This window comes from Stenella coeruleoalba, assembly GCF_951394435.1.
Source record: "Stenella coeruleoalba genome assembly, chromosome: 2".
Lineage (NCBI taxonomy): Eukaryota > Metazoa > Chordata > Mammalia > Artiodactyla > Delphinidae > Stenella > Stenella coeruleoalba.
The window spans coordinates 66,333,086-66,354,484 of NC_137147.1; the positions used below are offsets into that span (position 1 = coordinate 66,333,086).

General features: G+C 35.7%; 1 protein-coding gene across 8 annotated transcripts in view; it reads left to right on the plus strand.

Annotated features, from left to right (window-relative positions):
* Positions 1 to 21,399, plus strand: part of HEATR5A (HEAT repeat containing 5A) — a 113,620-nt gene that overhangs the window by 48,518 nt on the left and 43,703 nt on the right. For all 8 annotated transcript variants that reach the window (XM_079906475.1, XM_079906474.1, XM_079906476.1 and 5 more), the window contains 4 exons: positions 9,781 to 9,890; positions 14,358 to 14,521; positions 14,741 to 14,916; positions 21,066 to 21,171. In XM_079906475.1, coding sequence (XP_079762601.1) covers positions 9,781 to 9,890; positions 14,358 to 14,521; positions 14,741 to 14,916; positions 21,066 to 21,171 — 556 coding nt within the window. The remainder of the gene's footprint in view (positions 1 to 9,780; positions 9,891 to 14,357; positions 14,522 to 14,740; positions 14,917 to 21,065; positions 21,172 to 21,399) is intronic.

The following is a 21,399-nucleotide window of genomic DNA, read 5'->3' on the forward strand; positions in this document are numbered from 1 at the left end:
TTTAGGCATAATTTGGCCCTTTTTGGCAATTGATTGTCTCTTGTTGAAGTTTTAATTAGAGTTAAACTGAATCTATAGATAAACTTGAAGATAATTGGTATTTTGTTGTTGAGGTTGTTTACAAAGTATAAAATTTTTTCTGTTGTTGAGGTTGTTTACAAAGTATAAAATTTTTTCTATGTAAAAGTCTTAATGTCTTTAAAAAATCTATTCCTAGCTAGATACTTGATATTTTTCTTTGCAGTTATTAAATAAGTATGTGGGAGTGTGTGTATTGTGTATAATGTCTTTATTGCTATTGTATTAAAAAATGTAATTGATCTTATATCCAGCCACCTTGCTAAATTTTCCTATATCAAGCATTTGTTTGTAGATTCTTTAGGATTTCTCCCTTTATGATATTTACTCATATATTCATTTGTATTCTCTCTCTCCTCTTAACGTGCTAACAAGATGACTACCACTTAAAACTGAAGAGAAGTGGCTTGTTAAAGGGAATGTTTCTCATGTTTCACGAATAAGAATGACGCTTGATACAGGCTTTTTAGTAGATTCTCTTTATCAGATTAAGAAAGTATCCTCTTCATAGTTATCCACATTTTGTTTTGGTTTGGTTTTTTGTTTGTTTGGTTTGGTTTTTTATCGTGAATGAGTTTTGATGTTTTATAAAGTGGTTTAATCTGAAACTTTAATGTAAAAAATTTTATTGACTAATTTTTTACTTGGTTGCATTCTTGGGATAAACTGAGCTTGGAACTAATTATCTTTTTTTGTAAACTTCTGGATTTGGTTTGCTTATGTTTGGATTTCTCCACATACATTCATCAGTGAGGCTGCCCTATAATTTTCTTTCTTGGATGCCCTCCTCAGATTTTCATCAGTTATACTAGCCTCATGGAGTGAGGTAGGTGAATGTTTCATCCAGTTCTGTGGAGGAGCTTTTAGGAGATTGGAATAATGTGTCACATGAAACCACCTGTCTGTAAAACAGTCTGGACCGGCTGTTTTCTTTGTGGGAAATTTTTTTTTAACTACATATTTCATTTCCTTAATTGCTTTAACTATTTGAGGTCTGGTTTGTGGGTTTGCTTTGCTTGTCTGTTAGATTTTTTCCAGGAATTTTGCCATTGCATCTTCATCTTCACATTTTTTGGCATGAAATTTTTCTTAATGTTCTCTTATCGTCTTAATCTCTGCTATATCTATAATGTCCCTTCATCCATTCCTGATTAGTTTTCAGTGTGCCTTCTCTTTTGTTTTTCCTGATCCATCTCATGAGAGGTTTAACTGTTTTATTAACCTGTACAAAGAATAACTTTGCTTATGTTGAACTTGTTTTTTTTAATTTAATTTAATTTTTTTATACAGCAGGTTTTATTAGTCATCCATTTTATATATATTACTGTATATATGTCAATCCCAATCTCCCAATTCATCCCACCAACACCCCCCACCCCCGGCTTTCCACCCTTTTGCTGATATATTTGTTCTCTACATCTGTGTCTCTATTTCTGCCTTGCAAACCGGTTCATCTGTACCATTTTTCTAAATTCCGCATACATGCGTTAATATATGATATTTGTTTTTCTCTTTCTGACTTGCTTCACTCTCCATGACAGTCTCTAGGTCCATCCACGTCTCTATAAATGACCCAATTTCGTTCCTTTTCATAGCTGATATTCCACTGTATATATATACCACATCTTCTTTATCCATTCATCTGTCAATGGGCATTTAGGTTGCTCCATGACCTGGCTATTGTAAATAGTACTGCAATGAACACTGGGCTGCATGTGTCTTTTTGAATTATGGTTTTCTCTGGGTATATGCCCAGTAGTAGGATTTCTGGGTCATATGGTAATTCTATTTTTAGTTTTTTAAGGAACCTCCATACTGTTCTCCATAGTGGCTATATCAATTTACATTCCCACCAATGGTACAAGAGGGTTCCCTTTTCTCCACACCGTCTCCAGCATTTATTGTTTGTAGGTTTTTTGATGATGGCCATTCTGACTGGTGTGAGGTGATAACTCATTGTGGTTTTGATTTGCATTTCTCTAATAATTAGTTTTGTGCCTCTTGGCCATCTGTATGTCTTCTTTGGAGAAATGTCCACTTTGGTTTTCTACCCATTTTTTGATTGGGTTGTTTGTTTTTTTCATATTGAGCTGCATGAGCTTTTATATATTTTGGAGGTTAATCCTTTGTCCATTGTTTCGTTTGCAAATATTTTCTCCCATTCTAAGGGTTGTCTTTTCCTCTTGTTTATAGTTTCCTTTGCTGTGCAAAAGCTTTTAAATTTAATTAGGTCCCACTTGTTTATTTTTGTTTTTATTTCCATTATTCTAGACGGTGGGTCAAAAAAGATCTTGCTGTGATTTATGTCAAAGAGTATCTTCCTATGTTTTCCTCTAAGAGTTTTATAGTGTCCGGTCTCACATTTAGGTCTTTAATCCATTTTGAGTCTATTTTTGTGTGTGGTGTTAGGGAGTGTTCTAATTTCATTCTTTTACATGTAGCTGTCCAGTTTTCCCAGCACCACTTATTGAAGAGACTGTCTTTTCTCCATTATATATCCTTGCCTCCTTTGTCATAGATTAGTTGACCATAGGTGCGTGGGTTTATCTCTGGGCTTTCTATCCTGTTCCAGTGATCTATAATTCTGTTTTTGTGCCAACACCACATTGTCTTGATTTCTGTAGCTTTGTAGTATAGTCTGAAGTCAGTGAGTCTGATTCCTCCAGCTCTGTTTTTTTCCCTCAAATTTGCTTTGGCTATTTGGGATCTTTTGTGTCTCCATACAGATTTTATGTTCTAGTTCTGTAAAAAAATGCCATTGGTAATATGATAAAGATTGCATTGAATCTGTAGATTGCTTTGGGTAGTATAGTCATTTTCGCAGTATTGATTCTTCCAGTCCACAAACATGGTATATCTCTCCATCTGTTTGTATCATCTTCTTTCATTTCTTTCATCAGTGTCTTACAGTTTTCCGCATACAGGTCTTCTGCCTCTTTAGGTAGGTTTATTCCTAGGTATTTTATTCTTTTTGTTGCAGTTGTGAATGGGAGTATTTCCTTGATTTCTCTTTCTGATTTTCTGTTATTAGTGTATAGGAATGCATGAGATTTCTGTGCATCAGTTTTGCATCCTGTTACGTTACCAAATTAATTGACTAGCTCTAGTAGTTTTCTGGTGGCATCTTTAGGATTTTCTATGTATAGTATCATGTCATCTGCAAACACTGACAGTTTTACTTCTTCTTTTCCAATTTGGATTCCTTTTATTTCTTTTTCTTCTCTGATTGCCATGGCTAAAACTTCCAAGGCTATGTTCAATAATAGTGGTGAGAGTGAACATCTTTGTCTTGTTCCTGATCTTAGAGGAAATGCTTTCATGTTTTCACTATTGAGAACAATGTTCGCTTTGGGTTTGTCATATAAGGCCATTATTGTGTTGAGGTAGGTTCCCTCTGCCCACTTTCTGGAGAGTTTTTTTTACCATAAATGGCTGTTGAATTTTGTCAAAAGCTTTTTCTGCATCTATTGAGATGATCGTATGGTATTTATTCTTCAATTTGTTAATATGGTGTATCACATTGATTGATTTGCATATATTGAAGAATCCTTGCATCCCAGGATTAATCCCACTTGGTCATGGTGTATAATCCTTTTAATGTGTTGTTGGATTCTGTTTGCTAGTATTTTATTGAGGATTTTTGCATCTATATTCATCAGTGATATTGGTCTGTAATTTTCTTTTTTTGTAGTATCTCTGTCTGGTTTTGGCATCAGGGTGATGGTGGCCTCGTAGAATGACTTTAGGAGTGTTCCCTCCTCTACAATTTTTTGGAAGAGTTTGAGAAGGATGGGTGTGAGGTTTTCTCTAAATGTTTGATAGAATTCACCTGTGAAGCCATCTGGTCCTGGACTTTTGTTTGTTGGATGATTTTTAATCACAGTTTCAACTTCATTCCTTGTGATTGGTCTGTTCATATTTTCTATTTCTTCCTGGTTCGGTCTTGGAAGGTTATACCTTTCTGTGAATTTATCCATTTCTTCCAGGTTGTCCATTTTATTGGCAAAGAGTTGCTTGTAGTAGTCTCTTAGGATGCTTTGTATTTCTGCAGTGTTCATTGTAACTTCTCCTTTTTCGTTTCTAATTCTGTTGATTTGAGTCTTCTTTTTCTTGATGAGTCTGGCTAAAGGTTTATCAATTTTGTTTATCTTCTCAAAAACCAACATTTAGTTTTATTGATCTTTGCTATTGTTTTCTTTGTATTTCATTTATTTCTGCTCTGATCTTTATGATTTCTTCCCTTCTACTAACTTAGGGTTTTGTTTGTTCTTTCTCTAGTTCCTTTAGGTGTAAGGTTAGATTGTTATTTGAGATTTATCTTGTTGCTTAAGGTAGGATTGTACTGCTATAAAATTCCCTCTTAGAACTGCTTTTGCTGTATCACGTAAGTTTTGGATCATCATGTTTTCGTTGTCTTTTGTCTCTAGGTGTTTTTTGATTTCCTCTTTGATTTCATCAGTGATCTCTTGGTTATTTAGTAACATATTGTTTAGCCTTCGTGTGTTTGTGTTTTATGGTTTTTTTCCCTGTAATTTATTTCTAATCTCATAGCATTGTGGTTAGAAAGGATACTTGATATGATTTCAGTTTTCTTAAATTTACTGAGGCTTGATTTGTGACCCAGCATTTGATCTGTCCTGAAGAATGTTCCATGTGCACTTGAGAAGAAAGTGTAATCTGCTATTTTCAGATGGAATGTCCTATAAATGTTAGTTAAATATGTCTGGTCTGTTGTGTCATTTAAAGGTTGTGTTTCTTATTAATTTTTTGTCTGGATGATCTGTCTATTGGTGTAAGTGAGGTGTTAACATCCCCCACTATTATTGTGTTACTGTTAATTTCCTGTTTTATAGCTGTTATCATTTGCCTTATGTAGTGATGTGCTCCTGTGTTGGGTGCATATTTATTTATTTACTTATTTTTAATTAATTTCTTTTATTTTTGGCTGCATTGGGTCTTTATAGCTGCGCACAGGCTTTAGTTGCGGCGAGCAGGGGCTACTCTTCATTGTGGTGTGCGGACTACTCATTACAGTGGCTTCTCTTGTTGCGGAGCATGGACTCTAAGCATGTGGGCTTCCGTAGTTGTGGCTCACGGGCTCTAGAGCGCAGGCTCAGTAGTTGTGGCACACTGGCTTAGTTGCTCTGTGGCATGTGCGATCTTCCCAGACCAGGGCTCAAACCCATGTCCCCTGCATTGGCAGGAAGATTCTTAACCACTGCACCACCAGGGAAGCCCCTGGGTGCATATATATTTATAATTGTTATGTTTTCTTCTTAAATTGATTGCTTGATCATTATGTAGTGTCCTTCCTTGTCTCTTGTAACATTATTTTTAAGTCTGTTTTATCTGATATGAATATTGCTACTCCAGCTTTCATTTGATTTGCATTTGCATGGAATATCTTTTTCAGTCCTCTCACTTTCAGTCTGTATGAGTCCCTAGGTGTGAAGTGGGTCTCTTGTATACAGCATATATATGGCTCTTGTTTTTGTATCCATTCAGCAACCCTATGTCTTTTGGTTGGGGCATTTAATCCATTCATATTTAAGGTAATTATTGATATGTATGTTCCTATTACCATTTTCTTAATTGTTTTGGGTTTGTTTTTGTAGGTCCTTTTCTTCTCTTGTGTTTCCCACTTAGAGAAGTTCCTTTAGCATTTATTGTAGAGCTGGTTTGGTGGTGCTGAATTCTCTTAGCTTTTGCTTGTCTGTAAACCTTTTGATTTCTCTGTTTAATCTGAATGAGATCCTTGCCGGGTAGAGTAATCTTGGTTGTAGGTTCTTCCCTTATATCACTTTTAATATACTGTGCCACTCCCTTCTGGCTTGTAGAGTTTCTGCTGAGAAATCAGCTGTTAACCTTATGGGAGTTCCCTTGTATGTTATTTGTCATTTTTCCCTTGTTGCTTTCAGTAATTTTTCTTTGTCTTTAATTTTTGTCAATTTGATTACTATGTGTTTTGGCATGTTTCTCCTTGGGTTTGTCCTGTATGGGACTCTCTGTGCTTCCTGGCCTTGGGTGGCTATTTCCTTTCCCATGTTGGGGAAGTTTAATCTCTTCAAATATTTTCTTGGGTCCTTTCTCTCTGTCTTCTTCTTCTTGGACCCCTATAATGTGAATGTTGGTGTTTTTAATCTTGTCTCAGAGGTCTCTTAGCCTGTCTTCATTTCTTGTCATTCTTTTTTCTTTATTCTGTTCCATGGCAGTGAATTCCACCATTCTGTCTTCCAGGTCACTTATCCTTTCTTCTGCCTCAGTTATTCTGCTATTGATTTCTTCTCATGTATTTTTCATTTCATTTATTGTATTGTTTATCTTTGCTTGTTTGTTCTTTAATTCTTCTAGGTGTTTGTTCTTTAATTCTTCTGGGTCTTTGTTAAACCTTTCTTGCATCTTCTTGATCTTTGCCTCCGTTCTTTTTCCGAGGTCCTGGATCATCTTCACTATCATTATTCTGAATTCTTTTTCTGGAAGGTTGCCTATCTCCACGTCATTTATTTGTATTTCTGGGGTTTTATCTTGTTCCTTCATCTGGTACATAGTCCTCTGCCTTTTCATTTTGTCTGTCTTTCTGTGAATGTGGTTTTCATCCCACAGGCTGCAGTATTGTAGTTCTTCTTCCTTCTGCTCTCTGCCCTCTGGTGGATGAGCCTATCTAAGAGGCTTGTGCAAGCTTCCTGATTGAAGGAACTGGTGGAGGGTAGAGCTCAGTAAAACTTTAATCCGCTTGTCTGCTGATGGGTGGGACTGCGTTCCCTCCCTGTTGGTTGTTTGGCCTGAGGTGACCGAGCACTGGAGGCTACATGCTCTTTGCTAGGGCTTATGGCGGACTCTGGGAGGCCTCATGCCAAGGAGTACTTCCCAGAACTTCTGCTGCCAGTGTCCTTGTCCCCTCAGTGAGCCACAGCCACCCCCTGCCTCTGCAGAGACCCTCTAACGCTAGCAGGTAGGTCTGGTTCAGTCTCCTATGGGGTCACTGCTCCTTCCCCCTGAGTCCTGATGTGATTCCGGTGCTCTCACAAGAGGGAGCGAGCGCACGTCCTTCTACTCCGCCATTGTGAACGAAACTTGAACTTGTTTTCTATTTCATTAATTATTGCTTGTTATTATTCCCATTTTCTTAAATTCTTGTTCTTCTTCTGACAGCTTAATTTGAATGCTTAGCTCACTGAATTTCTTTCAATTCTTTTAATATAAGCTAAGGCCATAATTTTCCCTGTAAGGATCCAGTTGCTGAATTCTACAAGTATTGAAATTATTATTTCTATTTTTTCCATTTTATGTGTTTTAAAATTTCATTATAATTTCTTTGAAGTTGTTCAGAAGTATGTTTTTAAGTTTCTGAATGTATGCAACAGTTTTTAGCTTGCAGTTTTGTTACTGATTGTTAACGTAATTGCATTGTACTTAGTGAATATGATCTGTATGTTACTTGTCCTTTAAATTTGTTGAGACTTGCTCTATACAAATGTTCTTTTAGTCACATTGTTCCGTCTATTTTCACTAACCTTTTCTCTGTTTAACCTATCAATAATTGAGAGTGATGTGTTAAACTCCACTGTGATATTGGGTTTATCAGTTTTTCTCCGAAGTTTTATGTTTCTTTTTTCATATTTTGAGAAAGTAATTATATCTTCCCGATGAGTTGAATCTTTTATCATTATACAATAACTCTCTTCGTCCTTAGTAATACTTTTTGATTAAACTCTAATGTTTACAGTATTATATGTGTGGTATGTCTTTTTCCATGTCACTGTGTTTTTAGGTGTATCATAAACTGCATATAATTGGAGTTCTTAAAAATTGAATCTCACAATTTCTGCTTTAAACTGGCAGTTTGTGAATTTCTTTATCCAATTTGCTGTATATTTCGTTGGATTCATGTCTTTCAGGAGTTCTGGAAAAGTGGCTGTTATCTCTTTAAATATTGCCTGTTTTCCGTTCTTGTTAAACTTTCCTTCCGGAGCTGTCATTAAACAAATTTTCAGTCTCTTTGTGTTGTCTTCCATGTCTCTTAATCTTTTTCTAATATATATATTTTTTCCTTTTCTTTCTGCTGTTTTCTGGGTGATTTATTCTGCTGTCTCTTCCAGTTCACTAATTTTCTCTTCAGCTGGGTTTAATTCAATAGGCCTTTGCCTCTGCCAGGACCTGGGACCATTTAAACTACCTTCAGGAGATCCCATTTATCAACACTACCTTGCCAGGGTCACAAGCTCAATTGAAGTTCTTTTGTTGGTATTGGTATTGGTGTTCCCACTCTGATTTTAGCTCATGTTTTGTTTCATGCATTTTATGTTTGTTTGGTAGGGTGGGAGTTAAGCCTTGGGAAAGTCCCTTTCTTCAAGTCTAGCAATGCTAATTATCTTTTATCCAGGATCTAAGTGTATTTATAGAGGAAGGCCCTTCAGAGACTCTAATCTGCCCTACTTATAGAAGCAGAAACCCCTAGGAATGCTTTCCTAAGTTCTAATTTTGTTGTATACATCTTATTTTCTTTAAACACGCGCATGCATGTGAACAACCCTCTGAACTAAATTCTGTTGTATTTAAACTAAATGAATGTTGCAGGATTTTTAAGGATATAATTTGTAATTTCTTAATGTCTTGTCAATATGATTTAAATAGTTTTCATATGTCAGCTGTAATTCTTCCAATCTTGTTTTAGAGAAGTACAAAATTACAGTGGATTTATTCTTAACTTTCATAACTAAAAACCTTCTACCCAGGTTTTATAAATGTTGTTTACTAACCTGAAAGATAAAAAATGGAACCAACTTTTTCTTTTTTAATAAAATGACAAGTCAAAGATAACTCTTCTTTTCATCTAGAAACGAGTAAAAGCAAGCGGTATTTTTCTAGAAAATACAAATGAATAAACATTGCCAGAATTTCTTAGAGTACCTGGAAACCTCATTCCATGACAGCATAGTGGATTTATTCCAGTGGCACAGCAAAAGTAATTCCATTGAATTTGTGTATTGCTACAGGGGATGAAAACTGTACACCAGTTGATAACATGGTACCTTGGCAAAGAGTAGTAATCCTTTAATAAATATTTGTTAGTTGAATGAATATCAGTAAAATGATGTCTTAATATCAGTAGTGAGAATGAATAGAAGATTTAAAAAAAGTACATGAACATGAAAGAAGAGAGTGAAGACAGGAAGTGTTAAGAGATTTCATGACTGGAACTTTTAGGGAAACATTGGCTTAGCTTGTGCTTTATTAAAAGAGAATTTGTTTTATGATTTTGTGGATTCATTTTTATTTGGTGATCACATTCCAGATCAAGTTTCTAACAGACACTTGGATTTTTCTCTAGGTATTTGTGTCTTCAATTTGTTTGTTTCTTTGGCCTGTTCCTTTTTTATGTAATAGATTTTATTTTTCAAAAATGCAGTGTTGTAAATTTTGGAGTTTAGTAAGAGTTGCAGCTTCTAGATAAGATACAGCCTTAGAAATCTTAGCTGAATATATAGTTTTATGAAGTGTGTAGAAAAGATAGCAAAATAGTTTTCATCTGTGATGCTTATAATTCCTCTTTTAACTTAAAGTCACACATTATAAAAAATAATAGAAGCAGCGCTAATGTTCACTGATTATATATAGCTACTTTATATGTCAACATGTTGAATATTTATACGTTGTTGTATAACGTACACACTTAAGATGTGTTTTTTCTTTTACTTTAAGGCTTTCTTCAATACTAAAAACATACGGAAGTCCTTTGAAAACACCATCAGTAGTTTATAGACAGAGGCTTTATGAATTGTTGATTTTATTACCTCCTGAGACCTATGAAGGTATGTGCCTTACACCAAAATGTTTTACTGTTTGTGGCTAACACAGTGCCTGGAAAGTAATACCTGAACAAATGAATTATATGGCAGTTATTTAGTGCTTTGTTTCTCGGAGGTTTAGGGAGTTCAGTCTTAACCCATGTGTTCACGATTTTATAGTAAATAAAATACATAAAAAAAAAAACTACTTCTTCATTTCTTGCAGTGTTCTCTCTTCTGAGAAAAAGTCCCTAGTTTCACTGTGTGGGAGAGAATGAGTCACAAAGATTGGGCTTGATTCTACTCCAGGGTTTTCTGCAGAATATATAATTCAAATCTATTAGAAATTTGGCCACTCCTAGTTTCCTTCTAGAGTGGTTATCTGTTGTATACGTTTCCTTCCACTATTCCATTCTTAACTCTGCCCAGATAGAAGTTTAATTTTGAACAGTATACCAAGGTATAATTGATTTTATTAAGTTTATAATGTAGGTTTTGCTTTTATGAAGCCCAGGATGGCTTTGGAATACTAGAATACTGCATTTGGTAAAATAAACTTGCCCCTATTTTACAATTAGTTCTAAAACTTTTCTTGTAAATTTAAAATACAGTTTTAAGAAAATACATTGCTACTACTACTGAATAACTTAAGATGCTTGTTTTAAGAGGTGAAAGCTGAAAGTTGTCTCTAATGGGAGCATCTATTTTTTTTAAATTTTTATCATTTTCAACCAACCATATTAAGTCAATGTTTCTTCAAATCTATTTCTTGTAAAAATACTGCTTTTATTGTTTTATATCTTTATTCTGCAAATAAATGCAATATAATATATACCACAGTAGTTCAAAATATTGATACTAACTTATAACTTCTGTCTTGGCCTTTATCATTATGTGAGTGATATTATTCCTACCACCTCTCTTCCTGGTTCACAAATGTACCTAGCAAAATGTTTGATATAAAATAAGAATTTTGTATTTACTTCTCTGGAAAAAAAGTGGATACATTGTACATTGCCCTTTCTCAGAAACTGTATCAAGAGTCATTTCTGTATGCCAGGTGGTGTACTAGAAATTGTTTATATTACCCCATTTATCTTAGGATAATACAGTGAGCTAGTTACATTTTCCTCATTTGACAGATAAAGGCACAAAGCGGTTACAAAAACCAACTCAAGTTTATGTATCCAGTAAATAGTAGAATCAAGATAACATAGATCTGTTTCATGCTGTGCTGCCAATCCATTTATAAGTAACCTAGTAGAGAATAAATAGACAAAGCTTAGTGGTAGGTCTGTCTCAAACTACAGATGAAAAAATTGATTTTTTGAAGTCTTCATTAAACATATAGGAATATTAGGATATCAACTTAAAATCCACAGTGTATCTTCTGATAAATGATAATATAAGTCTGCCCTTGAAGGACTTAAAGAGAAAAACAAAGTCTTGTACTATTTTCTCAGAATTGGAGTTTGGGAATGCAATCAGAAGTCTTAAAGGAATAATTAATATACTAGTGTATAGATTTAAAATCAGTTCCAGAGTGTTCACTGGGAAATGAAGTCAGGAATTACTATGAACTAACTTGTTGAAAAAAGAAAATCTAGGGCTTCCCTGGTGGCGCAGTGGTTGAGAGTCCGCCTGCCGATGCAGGGGACACGGGTTCGTGCCCCGGTCTGGGAAGATCCCACATGCCGTGGAGCGGCTGGGCCCGTGAGCCATGGCTGCTGAGCCTGCGCGTCCGGAGCCTGTTGCTCCACAACGGGAGAGGCCACAACAGTGAGAGGCCCGCGTACCTCAAAAAAAAAGAAAATTGGGTTCTTAATTTTTATTTCCTATCTTAGTTTTGTTATGGATCTCCTTTCAAGTATTTTAATTTTCTCTACACTGAAAATTGCTCCTCATTAGCATCAGAAAGTGATGTATTTCTACAACAAAGGCATATTTGCATTTTAAAATTGAATCATCTTTGAGTACTTTGTTCAGGGAGAGTTAGGCCAGCAGTCAGTCACTTTAAATGAGAAATGGAGATTTACCACTGTTGTCACATTTAGCTGTAGTACCAAACATACCTTGCGTATTGTACTACCAACAGAATTATTTTTCTGAGTATCGTATACTGGTAATTAAACTAACAGACATTCCTTCAAGCAACTCTCGTCTGCTTCATTAAGTTTTTATTATCCCTGTCTGCTGTCCCCAAATCCTGTGTAACCTCTCCTTTCTCTAACCTCAGCAGTTCTCTTTTCATCCTCTATGAAACTTAGTACTTCCTACCTTCATTTTATAGTTAACATGTGTGTGTCCAGTATCTTATATCTTCTTTTTTTATATATATGAAGTTATTTATTTGTTTGTTTTTATTTTTGGCTGCGTTGGGTCTTCGTTGCTGTGCGCGGGCTTTCTCTAGTTGCGGTGAGCAGGGGCTACTCTTTGTTGTGGTGCTCAGGCTTCTCATTTTGGTGGCTTCTCTTGTTGCAGAGCACAGGCTCTAGGCCTGAACTACTAAGCACAGGCTTCAGTAGTTGTGGCACGTGGGCTCTAGAGTGCAGGCTCAGTAGTTGTGGCGCATGGGCTTAGTTGCTCCGTGGCATGTGGGATCTTTCCGGGCCAGGGATCAAACCCATGTCCCCTGCATTGGCAGGTGGATTCTTAACCACTGCGCCACCAGGGAAACTCTTCTATCTTCTTGAAGGGAGGATTATATATAATAACATCTTTGTATATTATATTAAACAGTTTGAATGTATGAATGAGCATGATAGTTAAAAGCTTACGTTCTGAAGCCTGGACTGCCTGTGTTTCAGTCAAACTCTGCCATGTAACTGCTGTGTGACTTTGGGCAATTAACAGACTCTCTGTTCCTGTTTCCTTACCTAATAAAATAACAGTACTAACTGGACCTCTTGAGGTGGTTATGAAAACTATATGTAAAGCTTTTAGGACATTTACTGACACATATTACATCCTCAATAAATATTTGTTGTTACTACTCTTACCACTACTAATAATACAGAAAATAATGGGAGGTGAGCCCTTCCTAACTCATCCTGTCACTTCTAATAAGTAGACTCAGTCAAGTCTTCATTTCGTTCTGACGGTGTTGCTTAAAACCAAAAGTGAATGTTTCTCCAAGATGATTTTTACACTTTCCTAAAATACTTAAGTTACAAGCTAGCAAAAGTCAGTTATGCTCTAGGTGGATAAAATTTTCTATTGCGAATCCATCAGAAAGTAGGATAAATATCTTTGAAATGGTAACTTAGGTCAGTGTGATAATTGGACCAGTTTTTCCAACCGCATATATAAAAGAGACAGCCATACGTTGTCTCATGTCTCAAGGAAAATCTCAATGCTGCCTATGAACTAGGTTGGCACCCAAAATACAAACAAACCAAAAAAAAAAGATGAATCCTCCCTAGATCCAGGTTCCAGTTTACAAAAAAATGCAGACATTAAAGGAACAAATTAAATTACCTTGGGGACTGTAATCTATAAAAACTTCTATAGAACAAATAATCTTATTTCTTCAAATAAATTACGGGCAACAAAAGTTGAGGGGAGAACTTGAGATTGAAAGAGACTTAAGATATATCAGGTAGCTACAACATGTATACTTCACTTAGGTCTGGATTCAAACATAAAAAGCAAACAAAAACAGGCATTAATGAAGCAGTTGACAATTTGAGCACTGAATGTGTATTTGATGTTTAGTGATTTTTATTTATTTATTCACTGTATTTATTTGGCTGCACAGGGTCTTCATTGCAGCATGTGGGATCTTTGTCGCAGCATGTGGGCTCTTAGTTGTGGGATGTGGGATCTAGTTTCCTGACCAGGGATCGAACCCAGGCCCCCTGCATTGGGAGTGCGGAGTCTTAAGCACTGGACCCCTAGGGAAGTCCCTGTTTAGTGATTTTTAAAGCACGAAATTGTGATAATGAGATTGTTTAAAATGTCCTCAAGTCTAGTGATACACGATGAAATATTTATAGATGAAATGATATGCTTTCCAGGGATTGCTTCAAAATAATATGGGGAGTGGTGAGACAGTAGATTGGGAGTATAGGTGAATGAGGTTAATCCAGCTGATTAGGATGAGTGACAGTCATACGCTGGGGTGGTGGGGTGTTAGGGTGTCATACTATTATGCCTTCTTTTTCTGCCTTTGTATCTTTTCCTCTTTTTTCATTCTGTTTTTATGCTTTATGTCATTTAAATAAAATGGGTGTAGTATTTATTCAGTATCACAAAGTATACATACACATATACTTTGAGATGTCTGTTCTTATCCTTGTGACCAGCAACACATAGTTGAGCCATTCATCGGTAGGACATCCTCAAGGAGGAGATATATTAGCTTTGGCTGTGATAGATTAAAGTTAGCTGATATGTAGATTAAAGTTCAGCCTGGGCTTTTTTAACCCCATTCTTGGACCAGTTAACTGCTATTACTAAATTGCTAATTGCCCCTTTTCTCTGATTCAACAGGATACCTTTGTGCTGTCCTCAGAGAGCTGGCTGCTGACTTGACTGCCCCTGATATACAGGTGGCAGCATCCACATTTTTACTTCCACGCCTCTGTCATCAGGATGATCTTCTAATATTAAGTCCTTTGCTACAAGATACTGACCATAGATTTATTGAAGAACAGGTATGGTCATTTTTCAATAACTGGGTTGATTCAATCTGTAAACAGTGGTTTTATTTTTATTTTGGGGCATACCTTCTGGCATGTGGGATCCTAGTTCCCCGACCAGGGATCAAACCCATGCCCCCTGCAGTGGGAGTATAGAGTCCCAACCACTGGACCTCCAGGGAAGTCCTGAACAGTGGTTTTAAAACCTTATATGTAATTTTTTTTTTCTTTTAGCTCCTGCTTGGTAATGGTATTGCTTGTGGAAGTCTCGAATATGACCCTTATTCTATTTACGAGAAAGATGTAGAGGGAGATTCGGTGCCTAAGCCCTTACCTCCAACACTATCAGTTATTAGCTCTGCAGTCAAGCTCTTTGGAGTTGTATGTGCTCATGTGGGAGAAGCTCAAAGGTAAACCATCTTCGGTAGTTCACTTATCCTGAAATAACATTTCAGGATTGGTAATTGGTTCAATGAATGCATAATAGAGAACCCGTGGGTAAGAATGATGTTGTCAGAAGTTCTCATTAATATCAAAGATTCCTTATAGATGACAGGTGAAGGTAAGATTAAAGGCTCTTGTTCATTCACCTGGCTAATATTTAATAAGAAGTAATTAAGTCAATGATGAGATTAAACCGAAAACTGCTAGGCACTATTGTGGATGCAATGCTTTTCCCACATTAGCTTCTCATCTAGCTGAAAATACAAATGAAAAACTCAGTGTCACAAGAACAGTGATTTATGAGCTATTGTTACAAGTAAAACACTGGTTTTCTGCTTACACAAGGTCTCATAGGCTTTCTTACCTTGGAGGCCTTATCAAGCCATCATAGATCCAGGGATTAGTCTTCATTTTAGTAGATTTCAAAAATTAGATTAAAACAGATTAGTCTTCAATTTGGTGGATTCACTTCACTCAAAATGAACTTTGGTTTTTAAAAATCAAAGTCTTCTGGGACTTCCATGGTGGCTCAGTGGTTAAGAATCCGCCTGCCAATGCAGGGGACACGGGTTCAATCCCTGGTCCGGGAAGATCCCACATGCCACAGAGCAGCTAAGCCCGTGCACCACAACTACTGAACCTGCGTGCTGCAACTACTGAAGCCTGCACACCGAGAGCCCGTGCTCTGCAGCAAGAGAAGCCACCGCAATGAGAAGCCCACTCACCACAATGAAGAGTAGCCCCTGCTTGCCACAACTAGAGAAAGCCCGCGTGCAGCAATGAAGACCCAACACAGCCAAAAATAAATAAAATTAAGAAAAAAAAAAGCTTCTAATGATTTCTCATTGAGAATGAGTTTCTCAATAACAGGATAATAACTTTCTTGGGAATCAAAAAACACTTCTGATAGCTAGTATCCAGGAAATTTCTATCTGAGACACTATGTGGGAAGTGAATCTCTCCCATGGGCTGTGCTGGTTAACAGTTTGTAAATTATTAACTATCCTCATTCATTCCCATTCATTCTCTGTCTCTTTCATGCTAGACAAGCAACACGCATTTGACTAGCTCATAGCTTTTATATCATTTTATCTGTTGTCTTCCAGAGAATACCAATTAGGTAAGGAGGTTACCTTGGTCTCTGATGAAGACTCACAAAAAATATTTGAGTCTTGTCGGCAACACATTTCTGAAACAGGCTTTTGGATAGTTTACTTTCAGTGGATAGAAAAATGAATAACATTTATGTTGATTTTTAATAGCTTCATATCTTCATTTAAAATGATAGTATTGATAGTTTTTACTCAGTATTATACGTTACATGTATATTTTGAGATTAATTTCAAGAGATGATTTGAAATTTGTAGCCTATAGTTCACTGTGTATACTATAACTATAAAGTTTGGGTTGTATTTTAAGACAATATATGACTAAGTTATAACTGAATGCTATAGCACTAAAAGATGAGAGGAGAATCACAGTGAACTGGAATTTTCAAAGAAGAATTGATGGAGAGGTTGAGATTTGTACTAGTCTGTAACTGTACTATTATCTAGTGCATACAGTTAGATTAAAATAATTTGGATTAATACAGCAGTAACTACAGTAGATGGAACAGGGGTAGCCTTGTGGGCAAAAGATTTAAATTAAGCATGTTTTTAAATGACTCCACTAACCTCTTTTTGATAGGTCTCAGATAAGAAGTGAAAAAGAAAAGTATACTTCTTAGAAGCTTTCCTTTTAAAAAATTGATTTTATTACTCTCCTAAAGAACGTGGGGGGTTTTTTTGGTTTTCTTTTTTTTTATTTCTCCCAGATTTATTGCCTAATTATAGTCTCAAGGAAATAGTTTCTTATTTCTGTTGTTTAAAGTTTAATAAACTTTAAAACGTGTCAAATTTCTTTTTATCCCACCTGGATGAAAATAATATATAGAATGAATATTCAAGGGAGGAGAGATTTTGTTTGTTTTAATAAAAAAGTTGAGACCTGGTGAAAGCAAAACATTCTGTTTGGATTCTAACTGAATAAAAATAGTAGGCAGTGGTTTGGAGAATTTTAAAGGAAGTTGTCTGGCAGCATCCCAGATTCAGCAACTATCAGCAGTCTCCAATGGGTGCTCTTAGAGCACCACAGAGAAACATAGATAGGAAAGTTAAGTTTCTAATTTCCTGTTATCCTAGGTATGATACTTGTTTAAAATGGCAGACCTTTCTTCTTTGGGCCATAGATTTGCATTTCTAGAGAAGAAATATCTTAATCAAAGTACCTGTATTCAACAACAAGTGAATATTTTAAAGCATTTTGTTATCGTGGTTATCTTCGTGTTTAAACAGTTTAAAAGAAACTCTTGTAGTTAACATGACGTTGTCCTAAATTAGAAATAGGTTTTTCATATTTTATTTATGTACTTAGAGATTAAATTGTCTTTGAATCAGTTGATTATCTTTATTTTTTATTAAATTTATTTATTTATTTGTTTGTTTTTGGCTGCATTGGGTCTTCGTTCTGCACATGAGCTTTCTCTAGTTGCGACGAGCAGGGCCTACATTTCGTTGTGGTGTGCGGGCTTCTCATTTTGGTGGCTCCTCTTGTTGCGGAGCACAGGCTCTAGGCATGCCGGCTTCAGTAGTTGTGGCACATAGGCTCAGTAGTTGTGGCTCACGGGCTCTAGAGTGCAGGCTTGGTAGTTGTGGTACACGGGCTCGGTAGTTGGGGCTTTCAGGCTCTAGAGCGCAGGCTCAGTAGTTGTGGCACATGGGCTTAGTTGCTCTGTGGCATGTGGGATCTTCCCGGACCAGGGCTCAGACCCGCGTCCCCTGCATTGGCAGGCGGATTCTTAACCACTGTGCCACCAGGGAAGTCCCTGATTATCTTTATTTTGACTATAGGATTCTAAAAATAAGAGAACTTCGCATCGATAATTTTAAAGCACTAAAATGTTTAAAGTTCTGGAATATCAAGATATTTTACACAGAGAAGAAGTTATTACTGATCTTGTGTATGTGTTGTTTATGGTTACTTTTCAATATATTTTGCACCTAATTGCAAAGAATGAATTGCTTAATTCACCTGAAGATTGTTTCACCCTTGACTGTACATTGCAATCATTGGGATTTTTAAAACTACTTTTTAAAACGTAGATTCTGACTTAATAGTAATGGTATGCATACTACATTGGGCACTGAAATTTTTAAAAACTCCTTAGGTGATTCTGGTGTACAGCCAGGTTTGAGAACCACTGCTAAAAATGCTATAAAATAATGTAGATTGTGAGTTGATGAAGAGAGAGGGAAAGGATAGTTATAGTTCTCAGTAGTGAAAATTTTCACCATTATACACCCTCTCTGAAAATATAAGTAAGGTAAATCAGCATTTTCAAATTTTATGTCTTTGCTGTTTACTTAGTTACCTATGTGTTTTTATTTCATCCAGACTCAAAACTTTTAATATCTAATTTCATTCTGAACTAATAACTATATGTTATAATTGATACTACTTAGGAATACCAATTCAGTATTACTGAAAACTGGTCATCTCTATCTTCCTGAAGATTCAGAATGTTTTGTTGTGATCTCTGTCAGAATTTGGGGGTAAAGGGTGGAGAAAAATATTTTGGGCTCTGGTAGTCTCATTTACAATCTTTGGCCCATGAATGTGGGCAAGAAAATAGTACAGGTCAGGTTTTATTATAATGTAACAAAATTCTCAAGCTCTAACCTTAAGTATTTTTACTACTTTCAACATGACACAGTTCCATTATAGCAGGTGACTAGGATGTGATCTAATAATGATGTTTTAGGTTTTAAATTCATAAGGCTAACCATATGGTTATCCTTAATTTTTCTTCCTGCAGGCAATTTTGGCATAAATGTATTCTTGAAACATAATGACTTAAATATAATCTTGGAAAATAGGCAGAAAAAACTTTTATATGATACATTAATCAAGTTATTTATAATAAAAATTAGAAATGGCCTAAATGTCCCAAACTAGGGAACTGGGTAAATAAGGTATTGTATTGCCAGACTGTATAATACTAATAGCTATTTAAAATTATTTCAGTACATGTGGAATCTAAAAACATAATGAACTAGTGAATATAACAAAAAAGCAGACTCACAGATACAGAGAACCATCTAGTGGTTACCTGTGGGGAGAGGGAAGGGGGAGGGGCAATATAGGGGGAGGGAATTAAAGGTACCAACTATTACGTAAAAAATAAGCTACACGGATATACTGTACAACTCAGGGAATATAGCCAATATTTTTAAATAACTATAAATTAAGTATAACCTTTAAAAATTGTGAATCACTATATTGTACACCTGTAACATATAATATTGTACATCAACTATACTTCAATTAAAATAAAAAAGAAATATCACAGGAGGCCAAGAGAAAAAAGAGAAAAAAAATTATTTCAGTGCAGTAATTAATAAGATGGGATTAATGTTTAGGGAAATGAAAAAGAGTTACTAATAAAGTATATACACTGTGATCCCAGTTTTCTAAAAATGATATCCATATACCTGGGGTGGGAACGGGACCGGTGAGAGACTAAAACAAAGATGCCAAATGTTAATAGTGGCTCTTTCCAGATGGTGGGATTATGGGTGAATTTTATTTTTCTTTCCTGTGCTTTTCTGAGTTTTTCAGGTTTATTATGATGAACAGAATTAACCTTGAAATAAGGAAATAAATATTTAACTAAATAGACTACTTAGAGTTACCGTGGTTTTTCCCCAAATTTTTAGTGATCCACCATGTTTATTATATTCTCTGAGTTGATTTTATGTATATTGCTTTCCTCAAGTCATACACATGTAACTTCACACCTTCCCTTTTTTCTGACTTAACTTCTTCCACAGCTGGGTTTTTTAAAGCACAATACCCATATCTATTCTGTTTTGATAACAGAATTGTCATTTGGAACAAAACTGTATTTGGGTCTTGTGGCCTCACCAGAACGATAGAGATTTAGTTACAGGCTCAGAGATACTATTGCAAGTACGTTAGAGTTGAGTAAAAGTATACCCATGTGCCATCTTCAGCCAGTCATGCCCTGTTTTCACTCACTGGGTGCAACTGTCCTTTATATTGTTCAACAAGCACATTTGACTGCTGACTACATGACAAACCCAGATACTAGAGAAATGAAGATAAATTATAAGGTGTATGCCTACCATCAAGATAGTTCACAATGGAAGAAGTATTCTTAAAAATTATTTCAGTTTTCCTGGTTTAAAGGGAGAGAAGTGGGGGAAAGGAAGTTCAGAGCTCTGAAGCAATGTTTCTAAACATTGGAGAAATTGATGGGAAAAAATGGGGTGATTTCTTTCATGGTTACATATTTTTAATCTCAACAAATGGATTTTAAAAAAGGACATGAAAAACAATTTATGGAAGCTACATTAAAACCCATGGACACATTCAACCCCACACCAAAAGTAATGTGCATATATTCATCATAGAATTGTGAAAATAAGAAATTTGCTCTCCACCAGGAGGAGAATGGTTGAATAAATTGTAGTATGTGTGTAGTAAAATTTGGCTTCCTGAAAATTATCAAAGAATAAAAATTGATTTGAAAAGTGCTAAAGAGGTAATGTTAAGTGAGAAAAGCAAGTGTAAAAACTGTGTTATATATAGTATGATCCCAAGTACATGTTTAAGGTATGGTTGGGGTTCGAAAGGCTGTGCTGCTTCTCATTATCTGAAGTCAGTGCTACCTTTAAAATGAAGGAATGTATTTGAATCCAGTATGTCCTGTTATTAAGAGCAAAAATGTTGACGCAAGTGACTTTCAAAATATTTGTTTAGAAAATAGTTGCTGAAATAGCTGAATTTGCCCGGGTAAATCTGTATTAAGTGATACATTTGTTGTTATTTCTCCACAAAATAATGCTTCTCCCCCACGGTCATAATGGCACATAATCAAAATATTTTTGCATTGGTTGTGATATATTTTCATTTCCTAAAATGCTTCAGTGTGTTTGACAACAGTTTATCTCATTTTAGTAGTTCCAACAAAATGCAACAAAACAAATTTGTAGTGGATACTCAGTACTGTCCTTTGACTGACTTTATCTTTAAATCTTGTTTCTGATTTTAGGCTTCTCATACTGGAACAGCTTTTGGACAGTATAAAGCATACAAAAGGAGCTCGTCAACAAGTAGTTCAGTTACATGTTGTTTCTTCAGTTTCTAGTTTCTTGAAGGTAATTCTGTTTTTTAAAAATTCACGTTTGCTTTATTATTTTTTTTCCCTAATGTATGGCCAACTAAGTAGGTTGGGGAAGGTGTTTTTAAAGGGCTGGTTTTTCCCCCCCCCCGATTTTTCTTAATGTTTCAGGATTTGTAATTCCCCTTTTACCTTTTTTTTTTTTTTTTTTTTTGGCCACACTGCATGGCATGTGGGATCTCAGTTCCCTGACCAGGGATCGAAC